The 20758-nt window shown below is 37.7% G+C and overlaps 1 protein-coding gene across 1 annotated transcript in view; it reads right to left on the bottom strand.

Annotated features, from left to right (window-relative positions):
* Window positions 1-20758, bottom strand: part of TTC6 (tetratricopeptide repeat domain 6) — a 186172-nt gene that overhangs the window by 19135 nt on the left and 146279 nt on the right. The window contains exons 22-26 of the mRNA XM_027521191.1: window positions 20055-20204; window positions 19082-19222; window positions 17423-17536; window positions 14198-14317; window positions 4586-4659 (exon numbers count right to left, since the gene is read on the bottom strand). Coding sequence (XP_027376992.1) covers window positions 4586-4659; window positions 14198-14317; window positions 17423-17536; window positions 19082-19222; window positions 20055-20204 — 599 coding nt within the window. The remainder of the gene's footprint in view (window positions 1-4585; window positions 4660-14197; window positions 14318-17422; window positions 17537-19081; window positions 19223-20054; window positions 20205-20758) is intronic.

Below are 20758 nucleotides of genomic sequence, written 5' to 3'. Positions count from 1 at the left end.
GATTAAAAGAATATCATGACTCAGAAAAGTTTGCACATATTAAGTAACATAGTAGATAGCATGCTAAGATTGCACAGAGCAAATATGTGGATTCAAACCCAGGTGAGTCAGACTCCAAAATCCACGCTTTCCCACAAGTCATCCCTACCCACATTCTTCACCTTTAACTTACTTGTAGCTGGCGCACAAGAGCCGGTGTGGTGACCTCTCAACAGTGGAGTCAGAAGAAAGGCTTGGAGTTCAAAACTAAGCCTGAACATACAAATTAATACTAATTTTTCAAAACTGCTAGAAGGATCATATGACAGCATGTGAAAAACCCTTAGCACAGAGACCCTCACCCAATAAAGATTATTTTCCTCCTTCCATTCTTTTCGTTACTTCTCCAAAAGGTTTCAAACTTTAACAAGATGCATCACTTGCTTTTCTAACTTTTCCTTTATAAAAATACACGGAACCCAGGGTAACTGTTCTAGAAACTATCATCTCTCAGATATCACTCAGCATTCTCTTAAAATACAGTTTCCCAAACCTCAGCCCTTCCTTCATGACAGTTGCCCTGTGTCCCAACTACACCTATCATTTATTGAGTATTTCTCTTTAAATCACTTTTTTACTTAAGTAAATCTATTTTGTAAAATAATTTAAATACCACAAGTACAAAATCAATATCTCATGTCATAAACAGAAGGCAACCATAAAGATAAATAAATATTGGAGTTGGATAGTACGGTTTGCAGAAAACTAAATCTAAGAGCTGTACCATCTATCATGAAGTGTGGGGAAGATGCTAAAGACTAACTCTTAGCTAAGACTCTCTCCTTGATGTGTTCACAGGTTTGAAAAAGAATTCACTTTGAAACTGAAAAGCAGTCCAGTTTGCCATAACGTGATTCAATTTTTTTGAACGCTTGGGCATGCCCTGAAAATTAACAGAAGTGCTGATGATATTTCCATGTTTTGGCAAACACTGTCCAAAAGTGTGTACCAAGGGTTGTGCCAGAAGATGACAAAAGAGTCAACAGGAAAGCACCGGGAGAGCTTGACATTACAAACAGGAGCCGGTTAACACTCATGTTTATGAGACAGCTGTTGCCTTCTGAGTTCACTCTGTGGATTCTCACAAAGAAAACATGGGCTCCCCTCCCTCAAGCAGTTTAAAGTGAAACTGTCCTCCTCTTTCCTGATAACTGGCAGTATTTGAGAAGTAAAAGTTCACTGAATACAAGGTTACAATGCTTGTAGCCACTTTCTCACTGTATTACAGAAATAACTCTAGCCTAGATAATGAACTCTTTATCAAGAATAATTACACAGTAGTAATTTGCATTTCTATATAAAATGCATTTAGCTGATAGGTTTTTAACGGCCACTGCTTCCCTAGTTGGCTCAGATGGTAAAGAATCTGCCTTCAAGGCAGAAAACCCGCGTTCAATTCCTGGGTCGGGAAGATCCCCTGAAGGAGGGCAAGGCAACCAACTCCAGTATTCTTGCCTGGAGAATCCCCATGGACAGAGGAGCCTGGTGGGCCACAGTACATGGGGTTGCAAAGAGTCGGACACGTTTGAGCAACAACACTTGAACAGTTCACTTTCATTTCTATCTCTAGGTAGTGAGCTATTTATTTATGATGCATATCTATGGTGACCATGTAAATGGAAATTTCCAGGGCAACCCAGGTCTCTCATATTCTTCCCACAAATCACCAAAATGTTTCTAGTATGCTTGCATCCAAATTGTATCATACACATTGCTTCCCTCTTATCCAGAGGGAAATTTAAAATCCTTTGTGAGTACATATGCCAATATATAGTTTACAAAAACATAATTTCACCCTTTGAATCATCAAACCAATTTAAAAAAAAAATTAGGCAATGAATTGAAGTTATTTTTCGACACACATCTAGTTATCAGCACTAATGTTTAACAAATATCTAGTCTATTCAGACTAAGTAAACAATCATTAAACCTTAAACCTGGGGAGGGACCTTGAAAGGCACCTAGCAACCTCTTCAAAGCTGATAATATCTAAAAATAAGTCCAGAGGAGGTGATGGAGCCAAAGCCAGAGACACCACCCCCAACCCCCTACACCAGTAGGAAATAACATAGATTCGGCAACTTCATTTTTCTGCAGATGGGTATGTCACACAATGTCCTGTAGATTAGGGCTCCTGTTAAATAATCACATGATGGTTTAAAAACGGAAAAAAGTGGCAGTGTCTGTTATATCGGGGTACACGATCACTGGCACATGAACTGTTAAAACATCAATTACACAAACACAAAAGTATGTTAGTTTTTCTAAAATAAAAAGTGTCTCTATAAATCTAAAACAACGTGATCACCGAAGGAAGGTGTGTGACTCGCATTATGGTGTCTATTAACTAAGGACCAGGTGCTGAGCTGGCAGGTTAGGCCACAGGCACCAAGGCTCACCACGTTTTCCAAATGAATCATATACGTGACCAGATGTGCCCTACTGGGTTGTACAAATAAATCATAAATACCTCCCCAAACTAAAGAATGTGGCCTGCAGAGTCGAAGATTCAGAAATATTGTATGCAAACAGAAGAAGAGTGAAATAAATGTGCTGAAGTAAAAAGTGGACAGAATATATAACGCTGAGCCATCAGGCTCTCCCTCTGTGACTTTTTTTTTTTTTAATCTTAAGGTGGCTTTCTCAAAGAGATCTAAAAATTAACTCTACCATAATACTCTCAGTGACCCAACTGGGCAACAAGTAGGATATTCAGCCTAAGGAATGCTGTCTCCTAGCAACCACAAGAGTGAGAACCAGAGATATACAAAGGCACACTTCAAAAGTCTGCAACCCCTCGAGTTCAAAGATCAAAGCCCTAAAGTTTACAGATTTATTCCTTTTTAAAATTTTTCCAAATGGGAGAATTTTGACTTTCTCTACTATGAAACACCAATAGTGAATCTTATTATTTACAAACCATGCTGCTGAAGTAATAAATATGTTATAGCTCAACTTGAAAAGCAAAAATATTTTTCTTGAAATAAATATAACCAATCACTAAACATTCCTTATTGTTAAATTTAGTAAAACTGTTAAAATACATGGAATTGGGATGCTGAGTTATCAGAATTTTACTGTTGATTTAATTCTACTTTTATTAAAAGACAATAGAGATTCTGGTGGGATGATGAAAGTTGGTTATTTGGAATTGCAAAGCAGTTTCAGCTTAAGGAGGCCCCGCCATATATACCCAGTGATTACATTTCATAAAGGAGATCAGGACCTGACACATAGAAAAATTTACTGACTCTAACAGTTGCAAAACACAGGAATGAGGCTGAGAAAATTCTGGTGTCTGGTTTTGGTTTTAAGAGAATTCAGTGACCTCAGACATTTCTGGTCTCCAGTCGCCCACCAAAACAAACACATCAGTCATTATTATTCCATTTCTTTTTAAGAATGGCAATTACTTAGAGAGATGAATTGTACAAAGATGCTGTATTAAAATAGACAATGATGTGACTATGCTTTTTGCCTGTATAAATTTAAAGGTCTGAGACCAGTTTGGGCCTTTTAACCAAATATACCTTTACAAGGTCCAGTAATTATACTACCATATTCATAAAATTGAAAAAATATAACTCTCATAGAGAAACCATACCTGTACTAGTTATGTCCTAAAAGAGGGGAAAAAAGAATGTTAGTTTTCTAAGTAATTCAAACTATGTTCTACTGCCTAAAAAGTATATCTACGGAGTCTACTTGCTGTCCTAATTTTCTCATCCAAGTAACTACTATTATTTCACTCACAAAAAATGCTGTAAACTATTACTTAACTAAATACATTCTATTTCACATTAAAAAGTGAAATTCACGTGCTGAATTTCTATGCTTTTAAAAGTAAAATGTCCAGAAATTAATTTTTTATATCAAATGTATGGGTAGAAATGTAAGCTATAAATTATAGTTAGCAAAATCAATCTAATATTATTTCAGAGTAAATTTTAAACTGATCTTCTATATTTTAGCCTTATGTTACTATTCTTTTCTCCTCTTCTATAATTTACTTATTTTTTACAACAATACCAGAAACAAGTAATGTATTTTAAGCAATTTTAAGTAATGTATTTTTTGTAGATTTCATTATATTTTATAGATATTTACTGGTATATTTTAATTATTTTAGTTTTAGAAATGCTTTTTAAAGGTAAAATTTTCTTGAAAATATTTTACTAAATCAACCTCTCTTCTAGGAAACAGACTTTTTAAAAGTTAGCTCCGTTTAATGAACAAAGTTAATTATTCTATTCTTAGATATTTCAAGCTATTCATGATTTCATTCTGTGTATTACCAAGGTCCTTTCCAATAAGTGGACCTGAATCATATGGATACCCCCAATGCTATCTATCAGCAGGCATTTACTTGCTGATCTGGCTAAAATAGTTTGAGAAACTTAGCTGTGGTTCCCACATCCATACAGTGATTCTCTGTGTCTCCCCCCATTTTTGTACTCTGTCACTTCCATAATATTCTCCTCTGCTTCTCCTATTATAAATCTGCAGTCCCACTCGCTCTCACTTCAACATGAATCGCACTCCATACCTGTGATAGCACACAGCAGTAGCTTGACACAGGCTCACATTAGTCTTGCTTATCAGTGCAGCTTGTTTAAAATCCTGAAAGAGTTTTACAAATTTCTGTTAATTTTACCACATTACCTTTCGGGTTTTCATAAACTTCCTCCTAATTTTGATTCTACCACAAATAAATTTTATACAAGCCTTAAAATATACATCTTCTTTAAAACTTTATGTTCGCCTTTTAGTATCTATGAGAATACTATAACCCAATACAGAATACCATAACCAAAAACTCACTCAGAACCTTGCACTACTGTCTCCACTCTTCTTGTGGTTTTGCCTGGTATTGTAATGAGGTATCACACTTACTTTCTTTTTCATTGTTTTTTTCCCCCCCAGTGAACACAACCAGAGACTTCTGTATCCAGACAGAAATAGAAATTTGCCGGCAGAGACTCTTAGGACTATAGGACAGATAAGCACTTGGGCCAGGCCCTATAACTGCAACTCTTGTGTGGATTAGCTAAGGCAGCTCCTACCTGGGCAACCCACACTTAGGGGAAAATGTGTCATTTTGTCCAGAGATCCTAGAAGCCTCCAGAAAAGGAGCAGCGGAAATGCTAACTGCAACAGGTAAAGTCAGGGCAGTCAGTTGGAATGGACTTGAATGGTACTGGTTGGGCTGTCGCTCAGTCGAGTACAACTCTTTGTGACCCCATGGACTGTAGCCCGCCAGACTCTTTGACCATGGGGATTCTCCAGGCAAGAATACTGGTGTGGGTTGCCATGCCCTCCTCCAGGGGATCTTCCCAACCCAAGGGTCAAACCCACATCTCCTGCATTGCAAGCAGATTCTTTACCATGTGAGCCACCAGGGAAGCCCAAATGGTACTGGGGAAGAGGTTAAAAGAATTAAAAGCACTAACTCTGCCTAAGATTCTGATGCTGTGACCTGAACACTGTTCTCTATTGAACACCAGAGATATGCTGTCTGAAGCTCTTTAGCTTTTCAAAGCCCTACAAAAACAACTGAAACCTGAAGCAAAATAAGAATACCACTGAGTCAGTTCAGTTCACTTCAGTTGCTCAGTTGTGTCCGACTCTTTGTGACTCGATGAATCGCAGCACGTCAGGCCTCCCTGTCCATCACCAACTCCCAGAGTTTACCCAAACTCATGTGCATCGAGTCGGTGATTCCATCCAACCATCTCATCCTCTGTCGTCCCCTTCTCTTCCTGCCCCCAATCCCTCCCAGCATCAGGGTCTTTTCCAATGAGTCAACTCTTCATATGAGGTGGCCAAAGTACTGGAGTTTCAGCCTCAGCATCAGTCCTTCCAATGAACACCCAGGACTGGTCTCCTTCAGAATGGACTGGTTGGATCTCCTTGCAGTCCAAGGGACTTGCAAGAGTCTTCTCCAGCACCACAGTTCAAAAGCATCAATTCTTCAGCACTCGGCTTTCTTCACAGTCCAACTCTCACATCCATACGTGACCACAGGAAAAACCATAGCCTTGACTACACGGACCTTTGTTGGCAAAGTAATATCTCTTCTTTTTAATATGCTATCTAGGTTGGTCATAACTTTCCTTCCAAGAAGTAAGTGTCTTTTAATTTCATGGCTGCAATCACCATCTGCAGTGATTTTGGAGCCCAAAAAAATAAAGTCTGACACTGTTTCCACTGTTTCCCCATCTATTTCCCATGAAGTGATGGGACCAGATGCCATGATCTTAGTTTTCTGAATGTTGAGCTTTAAGCCAACTTTTTCACTCTCCTCTTTCACTTTGATCAAGAGGCTTTTTAGTTCCTCTTCACTTTCTTCCATAAGGGTGGTGTCATCTGCATATCTGAGGTGATTGATATTTCTCCTGGCAATCTTGATTCCAGCTTGTGATTCTTCCAGCCCAGCGTTTCTCATGATGTACTCTGCATATAAGTTAAATAAGCAGGGTGACAATATACAACCTTGACATACTCCTTTTCCTATTTGGAACCAGTCTGTTGTTCCATGTCCAGTTCTAACTGTTGCTTCCTGACCTGCATACAGGTTTCTCAAGAGGTAGGTCAGGTGGTCTGGTATTCCCATCTCCTTAAGAATTCTCCACAGTTTATTGTGATCCACATAGTCAAAGGTTTTGGTATAGTCAATAAAGCAGAAATAGATGTTTTTCTGGAACTCTCTTACTTTTTCAATGATCCAGCGGATGTTGGCAATTTGAACTCTGGTTCCTCTGCCTTTTCTAAACCAGCTTGAATATCTGGAAGTTCACGGTTCACATATTGCTAAACCCTGGCTTGGAGAATTTTGAGCATTACTTTCCTAGCGTGTGAGATGAGTGCAATTGTGCAGTAGTTTGAGCAGTCTTTGACATTGCCTTTCTTTGGGATTGGAATGAAAACTGACCTTTTCCAGTCCTGTGGCCACTGCTGAGTTTTCCAAATTTGCCGGCATATTGAGGGCAGCACTTTCACAGCATCATTTTTCAGGATTTGAAATAGCTCAACTGGAATGCCATCACCTCCACTAGCTTTGTTCGTAGTGATGCTTTCTAAGGCCCACTTGACTTCACATTCCAGGATGACTGGCTCTAGGTGAGTGATCGCACCATCGTGATTATCTGGGGCATGAAGATCTTTTTTGTACAGTTCTTCTGTGTATTCTTGCCACCTCTTCTTAATATCTTCTGCTTCTGTCAGTCCATACAATTTCTGTCCTTTATCGAGCCCATCTTTGCATGAAATGTTCCCTTGGTATCTCTCATTTTCTTGAAGAGATCTCTACTCTTTCCCATTCTGTTGTTTTCCTCTATTTCTTTGCATTGATTGCTAAGGAAGGCTTCCTTATCTCTCCTTGCTATTTTTTGGAACTCTGCATTCAGATATTTATATCCTTCCTTTTCGCCTTTGCTTTTCACTTCTCTTCTTTTCACAGCTATTTGTAAGGCCTCCTCAGACTGCCATTCGGCTTTTTTGCATTTCTTTTCCATGGAGATGGTCTTGATCCCTGTCTCCTGTACAATGTCATGAATCTCATTCCATAGTTCATCAGGCATTCTATCTATCAGATCTAGTCCCTTAAATCTATTTCTCTCTTCCACTGTATAATCATAAGGGATTTGATTTAGGTCATACCTGAATGGTCTAGTGGTTTTCCCTGCTTTCTTCAATTTAAGTCTGAATTTGGCAATTAGGAGTTCATGATCTGAGCCACAGTCAGCTCCTGGTCTTGTTTTTGCTGACTGTATAGAGTTTCTCCATCTTTGGCTGCAAAGAATATAATCAGTCTGATTTTGGTGTTGGCCATCTGGTGATGTCCATGTGTAGAGTCTTCTCTTGTGTTGTTGGAAAAGGGTGTTTGCTATGACCAGTGCATTCTCTTGGCAAAACTCTATTAACCTTTGCCCTGCTTCATTCCGTACTCCAAGGCCAGATTTGCTTGTTACTTCAGGTGTTTCTTCCTACTTTTGCATTCCAGTCCCCTATAATGAAAAGGACATCTTTTTTGGGTGTTAGTTCTAAAAGTTCTTGTAGGTCTTCATAGAACTGTTCAACTTCAGCTTCTTCAGCATTACTGGTTGGGGCATAGGCTTGGATTACTGTGATATTGAATGGTTTGCCTTGGAAACAAACAGAAATCATTCTGTCGTTTTTGAGATTACATCCAAGTACTGCATTTCAGACTCTTTTGTTGACCATGATGGCTACTCCATTTCTTCTAAGGGATTCCTGCCCGCTGTAGTAGATATAATGGTGATCTGAGGTAAATTCACCCATTCCAGTCCATTTTAGTTCGCTTATTCCTAGAACATCGACGTTCACTCTTGCCATCTCCTGTTTGACCACTTCCAATTTGCCTTGATTCATGGACCTAACATTCCAGGTTCCTATGCAATAGAGGACATCAACTCCAAGCTAGTGAGATGCAAAATATTTCCTGGACGTTTACCCCTTCATAGAATTTCTGCCACTCAGCGTCAAATTGCTTGACAGAAATGTGCAGCCATCTCATTTTCTTCTGAATCTGCCCATGTTGACGGGCTTAGAAAGTTTTCAAGAAAACGTTTCCTTCCCGAGAATACCACTAAACTGAAACAAATAAAATGTTTAAATAAATGTCTATATATCAAAAGACCATGCCAACTGCAATGAGACTTATATGTATAGGCATGTGTGAAAGTGAGAGTGAAGTTGTTCAGTCGTGTCCAACTCTTTGCAACCCCATGGACTGTAGCCTACCAGGATCCTCCATCCATGGGATGTCCCAGGCAAGAGTACTAGAGTGGGTTGCCATTTCCTTCTCCAGGGGATCTTCCCAACCTAGGGATTGAACCCGGGTCTCCTGCATTGTAGGCAGATGCTTTACCGTCTGAGCCACCAGGGAAGTCCTAGATATGTCCATAGGTATGTGTACATATATACATAAATAATGTGAGATACAGATTGATTTCAATGTTTGCCATAATGTGGGATTATGGAATTATATCCCATAATTTGGGAACTCAAAAAATAAGAGTTCAACACCTGTGAAGGAATAAAAATGGAATAAACAAAGGAATAAAAAATAAAAATGACACTGCTTTTTCCCAGAGAACTGCTTCAGCAAGAATCTTTTGGGCAGTTTTGGTTATGAACTCACTTGACCAAACTAGACTGTGGGGAGGACCCTAACCTCCTGTGGAGTGACTAAAGGTAACTTTAGTTTCCAGACTCCCTTCCCACTTCCAGAAGGCTAGGAAAGAGCACTCTACAGTCTTAAAAGCTAAGCGTCAGACTTCTGGTTTCCACTTCACTAGAGAGAACTCAACCATGAGGCTAGTCTCCCTCCTCCCTCCGTTCCTGCATTGTCTTCCCCTCTCCCTTCTCCTTCCACAAAGCTGGCTATTTAATGGGGGTAGAATAAGTTCTCTGCTAACAGGGGTGGAAGAGGGAGCAGTAGTGTCAAACGGAGCCCTCTGGGACGCTACTATAGGAGAAGGGTATCAGTCCAGACCCATCTGAGAATATGAACTCCCCACTTAGACTTCTGAAGCGTATTTTGATGCTACATGGAATTATTTGGAAGAAATAAGAAATTTATTGTCTAGACAAATATAATCTAATGAAATATTCTACCAGGTATTTCCCCCAAGAGGACTTTCTTTTTCTTTTTTGCTGAAATGAAGTCAAACTTACAACTGTAACTGAGATTTCATTACAAACTTTCCCATTAATTTGGCCTAAGAATTCCAGTTCAAATGCCACACTCTATTTCCCGTGTTCTAATGAAGGGCACACAACTATCAATTAATACATTTTCAGCTCTCGTCCTACTTGATCTCTCTGTTAATCAGTCATCCCCACTAAGAATGTTTCCCTGTGTAGGTTTTCTGACTCTGCTCTCTCTAGGTTCTGCATTTAGCCCTCTTATTATTCAGTCATGTGTTTCTTCATTGGTCTGCCTCAGCAATCGTCTTTTTTTAATATTTCAAATTAATTTTTTAAATTTACACAGGGGAAAAACTTTTTTTTGCCTTTAATTGCAAGCATATCTTGTTTTATTGAGCTTCGCAGATACTGCACTTTGTACAAATTGTGCAATCTTGCCTCAAGCAAGTCTATCGGCACCATTTTTTCAACAGCATTTGTTCAGTTCGTGTCTCTGTATCATATTTTGGTAATTCTCATAATATTTAAAACATTTTCATTATTATTGTAGTTGTTATGGTAGTTTGTGATCCTCAATGATCCTTGATGTTACTACTGCAAAAAGATTGCAACTAACTGAAGGCTCAGGTGATGGTTAACATTTTTTTAATCAATAAAGTACTTTTTAACTAAGGTCCATTTTTAAGACATAATGCTATTGCACACTTAATAGATTACAGCATTGTACAAACATAACTTTTATATGCACTTTTATATGAAGCAAAACAATTAATGGGAGTCACTTTATCGCTATGTTCGCTTTATTGCTGGAACCAAATCTACAATATCTCCAAGGCAAGCCTGTAGTGTTTGCAGGGCATGTTTTTTTCCCTCAGTCTTTTTACTTTTACCCTTCTATATCTTATATCTAAAGTCTGTTTCTTGCAGCCAAAATATTGTTGGGACTTTTAAAAAATTCTACTCTAACATCCTCACTATTTCAATTGGGGTATTTGGAGAATTTCCATGTAATGTAACTGCTGATGAGGTTGGATTTAGGTCTACCATTTATTGTCTGTTTTCTGCTGGTCTCCTCTGTTTCTGATCCTTTGTGTTCTCTTTCCAGACTTATCTGGGATTATTTTAATTTTTTAATATTCCATTTTAATTAATCTACTCTTTTTGACTGCGGAGGTCACATTTGAGAAGAAACCTGGAACAAAAGGAGGTCATGAACCATATACAGATCAATAGGAGGAGTGTTTTCCACCTAGGGAATAGCTTGTGTGAGGACCCTGAGGCAGGAAGGGAGCCTGGAATTTCCAAGGCATAGCAAAAGGCCACAGAGGAGTAACCTGAGTGGAGAAAAGAAGAACATTGACAATGAAGTCAGATCAGTGAGCAGCAATGAGGTCACTGGGGTCTTGGTTGGCTACAGTCAAGAGTTCAGATTTTGGCCTAAGTGTGATGGGAAGTCCCTGGAGGGCTCTGAGCCGAGTAGCTTGCTCTGCTTTATGTTTTTCAGAGGCATCTCCGGCTGCTGTGTGAACAGCACATAGAGGGACAAGAGCAGAAGCAGTGAGTCCAGATGGAAAGCTACTGCAGGAACCCAGACAGGAGAAGGTAGAGGCTGGAAGGAGGAAGAGAACAGGGGTAAAAGAATGAGAAATGACTGAATTCAAGATATGTTTTGATGGTAGAGCTGACCACACTGGTTCATGATTTAGACACCGGGTGTGAGAAAAGAGAGAGGTCAAGAATGATTCCCACCAGACCGTGAGCTCCTCAAGGACTGGAAATCTGTCTTATTTGTCTCCATATCTTCAATGTCAATGTTAGTACCATGCCTTGTCTGAAGGAATACAGGATTTGGAATCAGGAGAGACCTAAGTTCAAATCTTGTCCCAGTACTTCCTGGTTGACTCAGTTCAGTTCAGTTCAGTCACTCAGTTGTGTCCGACTCTTTGCAACCCCATGAACCACAGCATGCCAGGCCTCCCTGTCCATCACCAACTCCTGGAGTCCACCCAAACCCATGTCCATTGAGTCAGTGATGCCATCCAGCCATCTCATCCTCTGTCATCCCCTTCTCCTCCTGCCTTCAATCTTTCCCAGCATCAAGGTCTTTTCAAATGAGTCAGCTCTTCGCATCAGGTGGCCAAAGTTTTAGAGTTTCAGCTTCAACATCAGTCCTTCTAATGAACACCCAGGACTGATTTTCTTTAGGATGGACTGGTTGGATCTCTGTGCAGTCCAAGCGACTCTCAAGAGTCTTCTCTAACACCACAGTTCAAAAGAATCAATTCTTTGGCACTCAGCTTTCTTTATAGTCCAACTCTCACATCCATACGTTGACTACTGGAAAAACCAGAGCCTTGACTAGACGGACCTTTGTTGACAAAGAAATGTCTCTGCTTTTTAATATGCTATCTAGGGTGGTCATAACTTTCCTTCCAAGAAGTAAATGTCTTTTAATTTCATGGATGCAGTCACCATCTGCAGTGATTTTGGAGCCCAGAAAAATAAAGTCAGCCACTATTTCCACTGTTTCCCCATCTACTTGCCATGAAGTGATGGGACCGGATGCCATGATCTTAATTTTCTGAATATTGGGATTTAAGCCAACTTTTTGACTCTCCTCTTTCACTTTCATCAAGAGGCTCTTTAGTTCTTCTTCACTTTCTGCCATAAGGGTGGTGTCATCTGCATATAGGAGGTTATTGATATTTCTCCTGGCAGTCTTGATTTTAGCTTGTGCTTCCTCCAGCCCAGCGTTTCTCATGATGTACTCTGCATAGAAGTTAAATAAGCAGGGTGACAATATACAGCCTTGACATACTCCTTTTCCTATTTGGAACCAGTCTGTTGTTCCATGTCCAGTTCTAACTGTTGCTTCCTGACCTGCATCCAGGTTTCTCAAAAGGCAGGTCAGGTGGTCTGGTATTCCCATCTCTTTCAGAATTTTCCACAGTTTATTGTGATCCACACAAAGGCTTTGGCATAGTCAATAAAGCAGAAATAGATGTTTTTCTGGAACTCTCACTTTTTCAATAACCTGTTTAGAATATCAGCTTCCTCATCCATAAGCTACAATTGTAAATCATGCAGTACTGTTGAGAACATGGCAGGTATAACTGTACAATAACTCAAGTTAACGTTGCTGTTAAGTGCTACAGGAATACTTAGGTGGGTAGTAACATGGGCCCTGATTTAATTCTCCAACAGCTGAAGTCTTTTGCTTCCAAACCTCATTTTCCTCACTTTCTCCACCCAACACTATTGCCCAGAGTCTCATAGCTTTTTTGCCTATTCCAAAGACATTCTTTAGCTTTCCCTATCTGAGGGAATTCCAAAGGGTACATCTCAAAACCAAAACCTAAGGGAGTTCAACTCTTGAAATAACATTTCACCATAGTATAAATTGGCTTCCCTGGTGGCTCAGTGGTAAGGAATCCACCTGCCAAGCAGGAATCCACCTACCACGTGCCAAGTTCAGTTTCTGGGTCTGGAAGATTCCCTGGGAAGGAAATGGCAACCCCCTCCAGTATTCTTGCTTGAGAAATCTCACAGACAGAAAAGCCTGGTAGGCTGAAGTGCATGCGGTCAGAAAGAGTCAGACACAAATTGTAACTGAGCAGGAACACGATTATGTAAGCTGCCTAGAATACAGTATCTCAGTCACTTCTTTAGTAATAAGTAATTCTGTGGCACAGAATCTCAAAAGATGGCTCCAGAAGTTGAAAAATAATACAAGTTATATTTGGAGGTGAAAAAACAGGAAACACTCCCTTACATAATTGTCTGTTGTGGTTCCTGAGAAACACAGAAGAAAAACTACCATTATTTAATGGCAAACTTCAAATTACTATTTGATTTTTGCCTATATCTCTTAATTCCTAATTTAACTCTATATAGACAATACAGATAAAAATGAGAACAGTGAACTTTGTTTCATTATTCTATAAAGAAGTCCACCTGTTTCTTATCCGTGTATTACAGATGCTGTCTTCTATTGCAATTCTGAGTGCCTGTTCCCACTAACTTAAAAGCCTATTCCCAGTAACTTATTCTGGGCTGCTATTTTCTGCCCACATGAAGCAAACAGATTTATTTTGACATATTTTCAATGTGGAATGAGGAAAACTATGAACGAGGAAGAGCACTGAGCAGCAAAGTAAATGACACTTAAATCATTTTAATTTTTGTCTACAGCTAAGACACTCCCTTAGGAGAGATGATAGTCTTGATATTCAATCAATTTAGAATTTTTTTTTTACATATTATCTATTCATTTGTATTTAAAAAGTAAAAAAACACTTTTGCAAAGATTCTATCATTCAAAGTACTTCATCACAATTCTCACTAAAGTTGAATTATTGTTCATTAATAATGCCATTTATTAAAAAAATAATGCCATTTATTATCAAAAAAACTTTTTCACAGGTTTTCAGAAGTGAATATACAAAATCAAGTGGGTTCATTTTTACATGTAAACAGGAAGGTTTACCTCTAATGCGAAATTGAACTGTTCTAATTCTGCATAGATGAGTCCACGATTAATGAAGGTGTTCAAAGTCACAGTTTCTCCAGCATTAAGAAGAAGCACAATTCCATAATCTGTTAATGCCTAAAAATGAAATAATCATTTACAAGCTAAAGTCAACTCTTTAGAGCATTACTACATTGACCACGGACAAACTAGAACCTCATAATTAGTTCTTTAATGTGACTTAAAATTTAAGGCCAAAAATAATCATTTGTTAGGTTTAATAGGTCCACTTAATTAAGTACTATGGATGCTGCTACTTTCTAACAAATGGGGTTCGCTGTGCTTGTATTCACATGCTATCCTAAGCATTTTTATTGTGCATGGATTGAAGGGGGCACACAACACCCTTCCCCAACTCAACAGTTTCACAAAATGACTATTGACATTAAAGCAGAGCACTTGTAAACCTTTTGAAGTTTAACTGCTTTATAGTGTTTTATTGTTTTCGTCACTGAAACCTAAGTTTTACTGAGGCAGAGATTATTCATTTTGTTCCCCATTGTAAAGCCAGTAACTAGCACCATGCCTGCACTTACTAGGCATTTGATAAATTTTTGTTGAGTGAATAAATCATAAAGCAATGAAAACAGATCTTAATAAAACTAACAAATAAGCACTTGTTGGAAAATTACTTCAATATTCTCTCTTTTAAAGATAATCTAAGCTGAGAATCATCTCAGAGGACCTTTTTCCATTTCTTATCTTTTTTTTTTTTCATTTAATAAATAGGTTTTTCCTCTGTACCAGGTACTAGGAGTATCCCAAATATCAGTTGGAGCTGAATCTCTTAACTCTGAACATTTTTCTTCTGAACATTTTGCCCAAAAGAGCCATATGGTTTCATCAGAAAAGGGCCAAATCATATATGCCCATAGCATGTGCTAAATGAAAATGCAAATAAATAGTATTTTACCATTTGCTTAGTTAGTGGTTCTCCTCTAGAGTTTTGTGATGGGGAACTCGACATCTAAAAGAATTGTACAATTAAACATCCTATATGTATATTGTGGAATAACTATAAATAAACACTGACAGGCTATAAAAATAATTTGTAACACTTGTAGAACAAAACTAGAATGTTTGCAATTTTCCTAACCTGTGTATATATCATGATGCCTTAGAAATCTACTAAGTAGCTGAATATATAACACAAGAGGAAACAAAAGCTTGGAAATTAGATTTCATGAAGGTCACAATGAGCAGGCTTTGTGCTTTGTCTCTACTATTGTTACTAAACTTTCAGTCTTGGGAAAGTTACTTAACATTAAGCCTCAGTTTTCCTATCCACAAAAATGGAATATTAATAACATATTGTTATAGAAGTCCACTTTAAAATACTGGTTTTTTAGATTTTTGATATGGACCATTTATTGAATTTATTACAATACTGCTTCTGTTTTATGTTTCAGTTTTTTGGCCCCAAGATATGTGGGATCTTAGCTCCCCAACTAGGGATCAAATCTCCACCCCCTACATTGGAAGGTGAAGTCTTAACCACTGGACTGCCAGGGAAGTCCTTAAAATATTTGATTGAATGTTGGTAAAGCATTAGCCCAGTGCCTATCACACAATAAGCCCAAAATGGGTGATAACGGTTACTACTTTTATTAACATAAGGGGGTAGGAACCAGACTTCACCTTTTCTTAGTTTTTATGAAACTGTATCTTGGGAGTGCATTTTTTGCACAAAATTACTTGTGTTTGCTAGGTCCTGTTATGGCAGGAACGCTGAGAAACAGGTGGAGGGAGACAAAAGGGAGGAGGTGACACAATAAAATGACATCCGGTCCACGTGCTGGAGGTCAGATGGTTTCACAAAGCCACCTAAAGACTGTTAACCAGAAGCAAACAAACCTGTGGACGCCGATATAGGTCCCTATTCCCTGTGTGACTTGGATGTGTTTCTAATGTCTCCCTGTTTCCATTTCTTCATCTGTAAAATGAGCCCATTGGATGAAAAGCATTGGGTACCAGGCCGCTCTAAAATAGCCAATATGTTCTTATTCTAGTTAGATTTCCATTTACATAGATTTTCATTTTCCTTATTCATAGAGCACCAGCTCTGATACCAATCAGACATAACAAAAATAGTACTTCCCTGCCCAGACCCCGACCATTGTTTGCAAGTTCAGGGTTACCCAGAAAAGGCAGGGATAGGGGTGGGGAGGAAGCTGTCAAAGATACCTGCTGTGCAGGTTACTCTAATAAATGATCCTTTAATTGGCTCCTAGAATGGTAACAAGAGCCTGTGTTAAAATTAGTTATTCATTTGTCAACATTTCTGGAGGAAACCTGAAAATCCAGTTATCGGCAATTTTATATCCGTTTAGACAGAAACAATATTTCTCAACTTTTTTCTTCCATAGGAAATAAATCACTAAATTTCTAAATGTCTTAAACAGATTTAACTTTCCAGGTTTTAAGGAAATTGAGGGAGTGTATCCGCACACAACACCCGGGAACACAATGCAGTCTTTTAAAAGAAGCCATCATCAACAATGAAGTGATAGAAACAAGGAAGAGGAGATAGGAGGATAGCAGAAACGGAAGCAAGAAATTGGGCAGAACACCAAGAAACTACTGATCTGCTCCCCCGTGAGGAATCTTGATTGGAAAAGGACAAAATTGACAAGGGGAGACTGGAGAATGGAGTAAGATTCAAAAATATAAAAAAGGGCTTGCACAGGTAGAATCTGGAACAGGATAAATAGAGAAAAAAGGTTTGCTTCAACCATCAGTTAGGCTTCAAAATGGTCTCTGAGCTGGAAACCATCACTCAAAACTGCCTGCTGCATCTGTGGTCTGAGCATTGTAACAAAATACCTCCCCAGGCTATTCTAGTTAATGTTGAGATTGTGAAGCAAACAATATTGCTAGTGATCACTGCTTAAAAATTCTACACACAATTTATCAGTGGAAACATTTTTCTCAAACGAGAAACATGTAACACGTGTTAGTTTACACAGCCCTTAAATGCTTGTATAAACATTATAAAATTAATTTTCATTTGACGTTGCAGAGATTGTATATGAAAATTTGCTAAGCACTAGCAAAAAATTAAATATTCTTTAACATGGTTCTTTGGCATCTCAAGTTTTGTGTGTATTTCCACAGGAATTATTTTTCTAAAATTGTAACAGAAATAATAAGAAAATACGCTTTAAATATATTTACAAATCTTACCATTTGAAGTTCATTTATCTTGGTGTAACATAATGCTCTGTTATAAAATGCTATATAACTGTTTTTATCCATGTTGATAGCTGTAGTTAAATCTGTAATCGCTAGTTTATAATTCTACAAAGAAAACATAATTAAGTGAGAAGAGTTCATCATAATGGACTTAAATTTAGTTGTAAAATAAATTCTTGATTCTATCGGAGTTTTGGGACTACTCATTTAATCATTCTGTGTATCATCCGTGAAATTAAGACCATCAAGCTAATCTTTTACAGAATTAATTAAGAAGGTCCCTTGGTAGGAACTGTTATTATAGTTTTTCTCATTTGCTAATAAAATTCAATATACAAACAACTATTAACGATTCTCTTTTTTCCATTGTTGCTATATGTATCTGTGCGCTTGGTTGCTCTCTTGTGTCCGACTCTGCAACTCTATGGACTATAGCCTGCCAGACTTCTCTGTCCGTGAAATTTTTTAGGCAAGAATACTGGAGTGGGTTGCAATTTCCTATTCCAAGGGATCTTCCATACCAAGGGATCAAACCTGGGTCTCCTGCATTGACAGGCAGATTCTTTACCACGAACGCCACCTGGGAAGACCCCTGTTGCTATACAGCAAGCAAAAAATTTAATTTCTTACGGATAAAAGAGAAGCAAGCTAATTCACCCAACAAACATTCACCAGAGCTGGCTTGCTTCTGTCTCTAGTACTGTCATATCACGTAATTGTCATGTTTTCTACCCACATTCTCTTTTGCTTCTTTTTGATGCTTCCCTGATAACTTAGACATCCATTTTTTTAAATTTTATTTTATTTTTAAACTTTACATAAACATCCATTTTTATAGACAGTAATTTTCACAGAATATACAGGTAATGCAAGGTCTTACCTTTGTTTTAAGGTATTATTTGCAAAATAATATTTCATATTTCATATGAAATATCTACAAAGAAATGTCAGAAAAGAAAAATAGGGGGAAAAAATATGCCAAGAACCATTAGACATCAACAGTATTGCTCACACTTTTTAATTCAGTAATATCCATTTAGGAACCATAACCTTTGATTTTCTTCTATGTGTATTATTTAAAATAGTAAAATAAAAAAAAAATTCAAACAATCCAAATGCCCAACAATAAAGTGGTTAAAATATACTATGATGGAATAGTATGCAGTCATTAAAACTGGTATCATCTTCAATGATTAAATATAAGAAGCAAGGCACAACACAGATTATTTAAGTAGCACAGTCCCAGTTTTTAGAAGTATATATTTTATTAGGAAAAAAAGACTACATGAAATACACCAAAATGCTCTCAGGAATTACCATCTGATGGTAGGAAATCAGGTGATTTTAACCCTTCTTTATTCCTCATTGTATTTTCCAAATTCTCTATAATGAATACTATTTCCTTAATAAAAATATATAATTAATGCCATTTAAAATATAAATGTCAAAAATAAATATCACTATTTTATGAAAAATCATTAACTGAAATCCCTTTTGATGTTCTGTCAAAGTGCAACACCTTTTATGTAGTTCTGCCTCATTCCATGGCAATTCTCCTTTCACAGAGAGAAAGGGGAAGTGAGTCCCTCCTTGGCATCCGAGCAGCCACACACCCTAAAATACCAGAGCTTAAGGTAGGAAATTCCTTACCCTGCTGTAGTATTTCAGAACTCCTCTGTAGACATAGGCACGCACACTCTGAGGGTAAATTTTGATGGCCTCATTACAACTCAAGATCGCTTTGGAGTATCTGCCTTTCAAACCATAGTAGGCTACTCGACTTAAATATGCCTTTTCAGAGAAAGAGAGGAAGAAAGAGGAAACAGATTATTTCAGTAAAAGCATCAGTTCTGCCAAAATATATATGGTAGTTGGAACAAATTTATGCCATCCAAAGATGATATAAATCAAACTTTTTGTCACTCTTTTATTAAGAAAATTTCAAACTCACAGAATATTCAAAGAATAGTACAGTGAACACCCATATACCTACCACCTGGATTCAATAATTATTAACATTTTGTGATTTTGTTGTTATCTAATTTTTTCTGAACAATTTGAAAATAAGTTGTAGACATTTTAAAAATTCACCCCAAGTCTTTCAGTATACATCTCCTTTGAAGAAGACATACTCCTACACAACCACGTTACCACTGTATATCTAAAAAAATTCATAGTATTTCCCTAAAATCATCTGATATTTCATCCATATTCAAATTTCATACACTTTTAAAATCAAGATCCAATGGAGTTTCATCTATTGGATTTTATATTGTCTCTATAGTCTCTTAAAAGGCAGGATACAATGTAACAGCAAAGGAAGAAGTAAATGAATTTATTTACATAATATAGTATATAAAATCATAATGATTAATAGGTACATTAAAATATTAACAAATTTATATACATTAAAATTCACAAAGCACTTTTACCTATATAATATCCCTGTTGGAAATCATATTTTCAGTTCAATGGAAAATACAGATAATATATAGATTATTAAAACAGCTGTAAAGTAGATAAAAGTAACTGTTACTAACTAATAACAACAACACTTAAAGATTTAATAGTATTAGCAAATTTAATACACTCTCCAAACCAGAGCAATCACCCATTTAAATACCTGGTAATGTTTTGGATCAAGGGTAATCGCACGATTAAAATCCAGGATCGAGCCACTCTTATGGAGTTTGACTTTACAAAGCCCACGGTGATAAAAGCTTTCTGCAAAATCAGGATTTGCTTTCACAGCTTTTGTAAAAGAATCAAAAGCCTAGAAGAGCATATTGGTAAAAAGCAAATCATTCAGTGAGTAGCATACATTAGTTAAAAAGTTAATACATTACAGTATATAACTATTCTTGAAAAGTTTTTATTTTTTGGTCATTTTAAAGATGTTTTTCCCAGTGAACCTTGTGGAGCCAAAAAATATGAATGACCCAGGTTTATTATAATTTACAGATTCCTTTATTCACAGACTAAAGTCTACATAATTCATGTTGTTACAATACTTTTGGAGGTGTAATTTTTTTAATTTATTTATGTATTTATTTGGCTGCACCGGGTCTTAGCTGTGGTAATGCAGGCTCTTTAGTTGTAGCATGTGGGATCTAGATCCTTGACCAGGGATCAAACCTGGGCCCTCTGCATTGGGAGCACTGAGTTTTAGCCACTGGGCCACCAGGGAAGACGCTGCTGCTGCTGCTAAGTCGCTTCAGTCGTGTCCGACTCTGTGCGACCCCATAGATGGCAGTCCACCAGGCTCCGCCATCCCTGGGATTCTCCAGGGAAGAACACTGGAGTGGGTTGCCATTTCCTTCTCCAATG

Source organism: Bos indicus x Bos taurus, chromosome 21 (genome assembly GCF_003369695.1).
Source record: "Bos indicus x Bos taurus breed Angus x Brahman F1 hybrid chromosome 21, Bos_hybrid_MaternalHap_v2.0, whole genome shotgun sequence".
NCBI classification, from domain to species: Eukaryota; Metazoa; Chordata; class Mammalia; order Artiodactyla; family Bovidae; genus Bos; species Bos indicus x Bos taurus.
The sequence above is the reverse complement of the archived record's forward strand: the minus strand, read 5'-3'. Positions and strand labels throughout refer to the sequence as shown.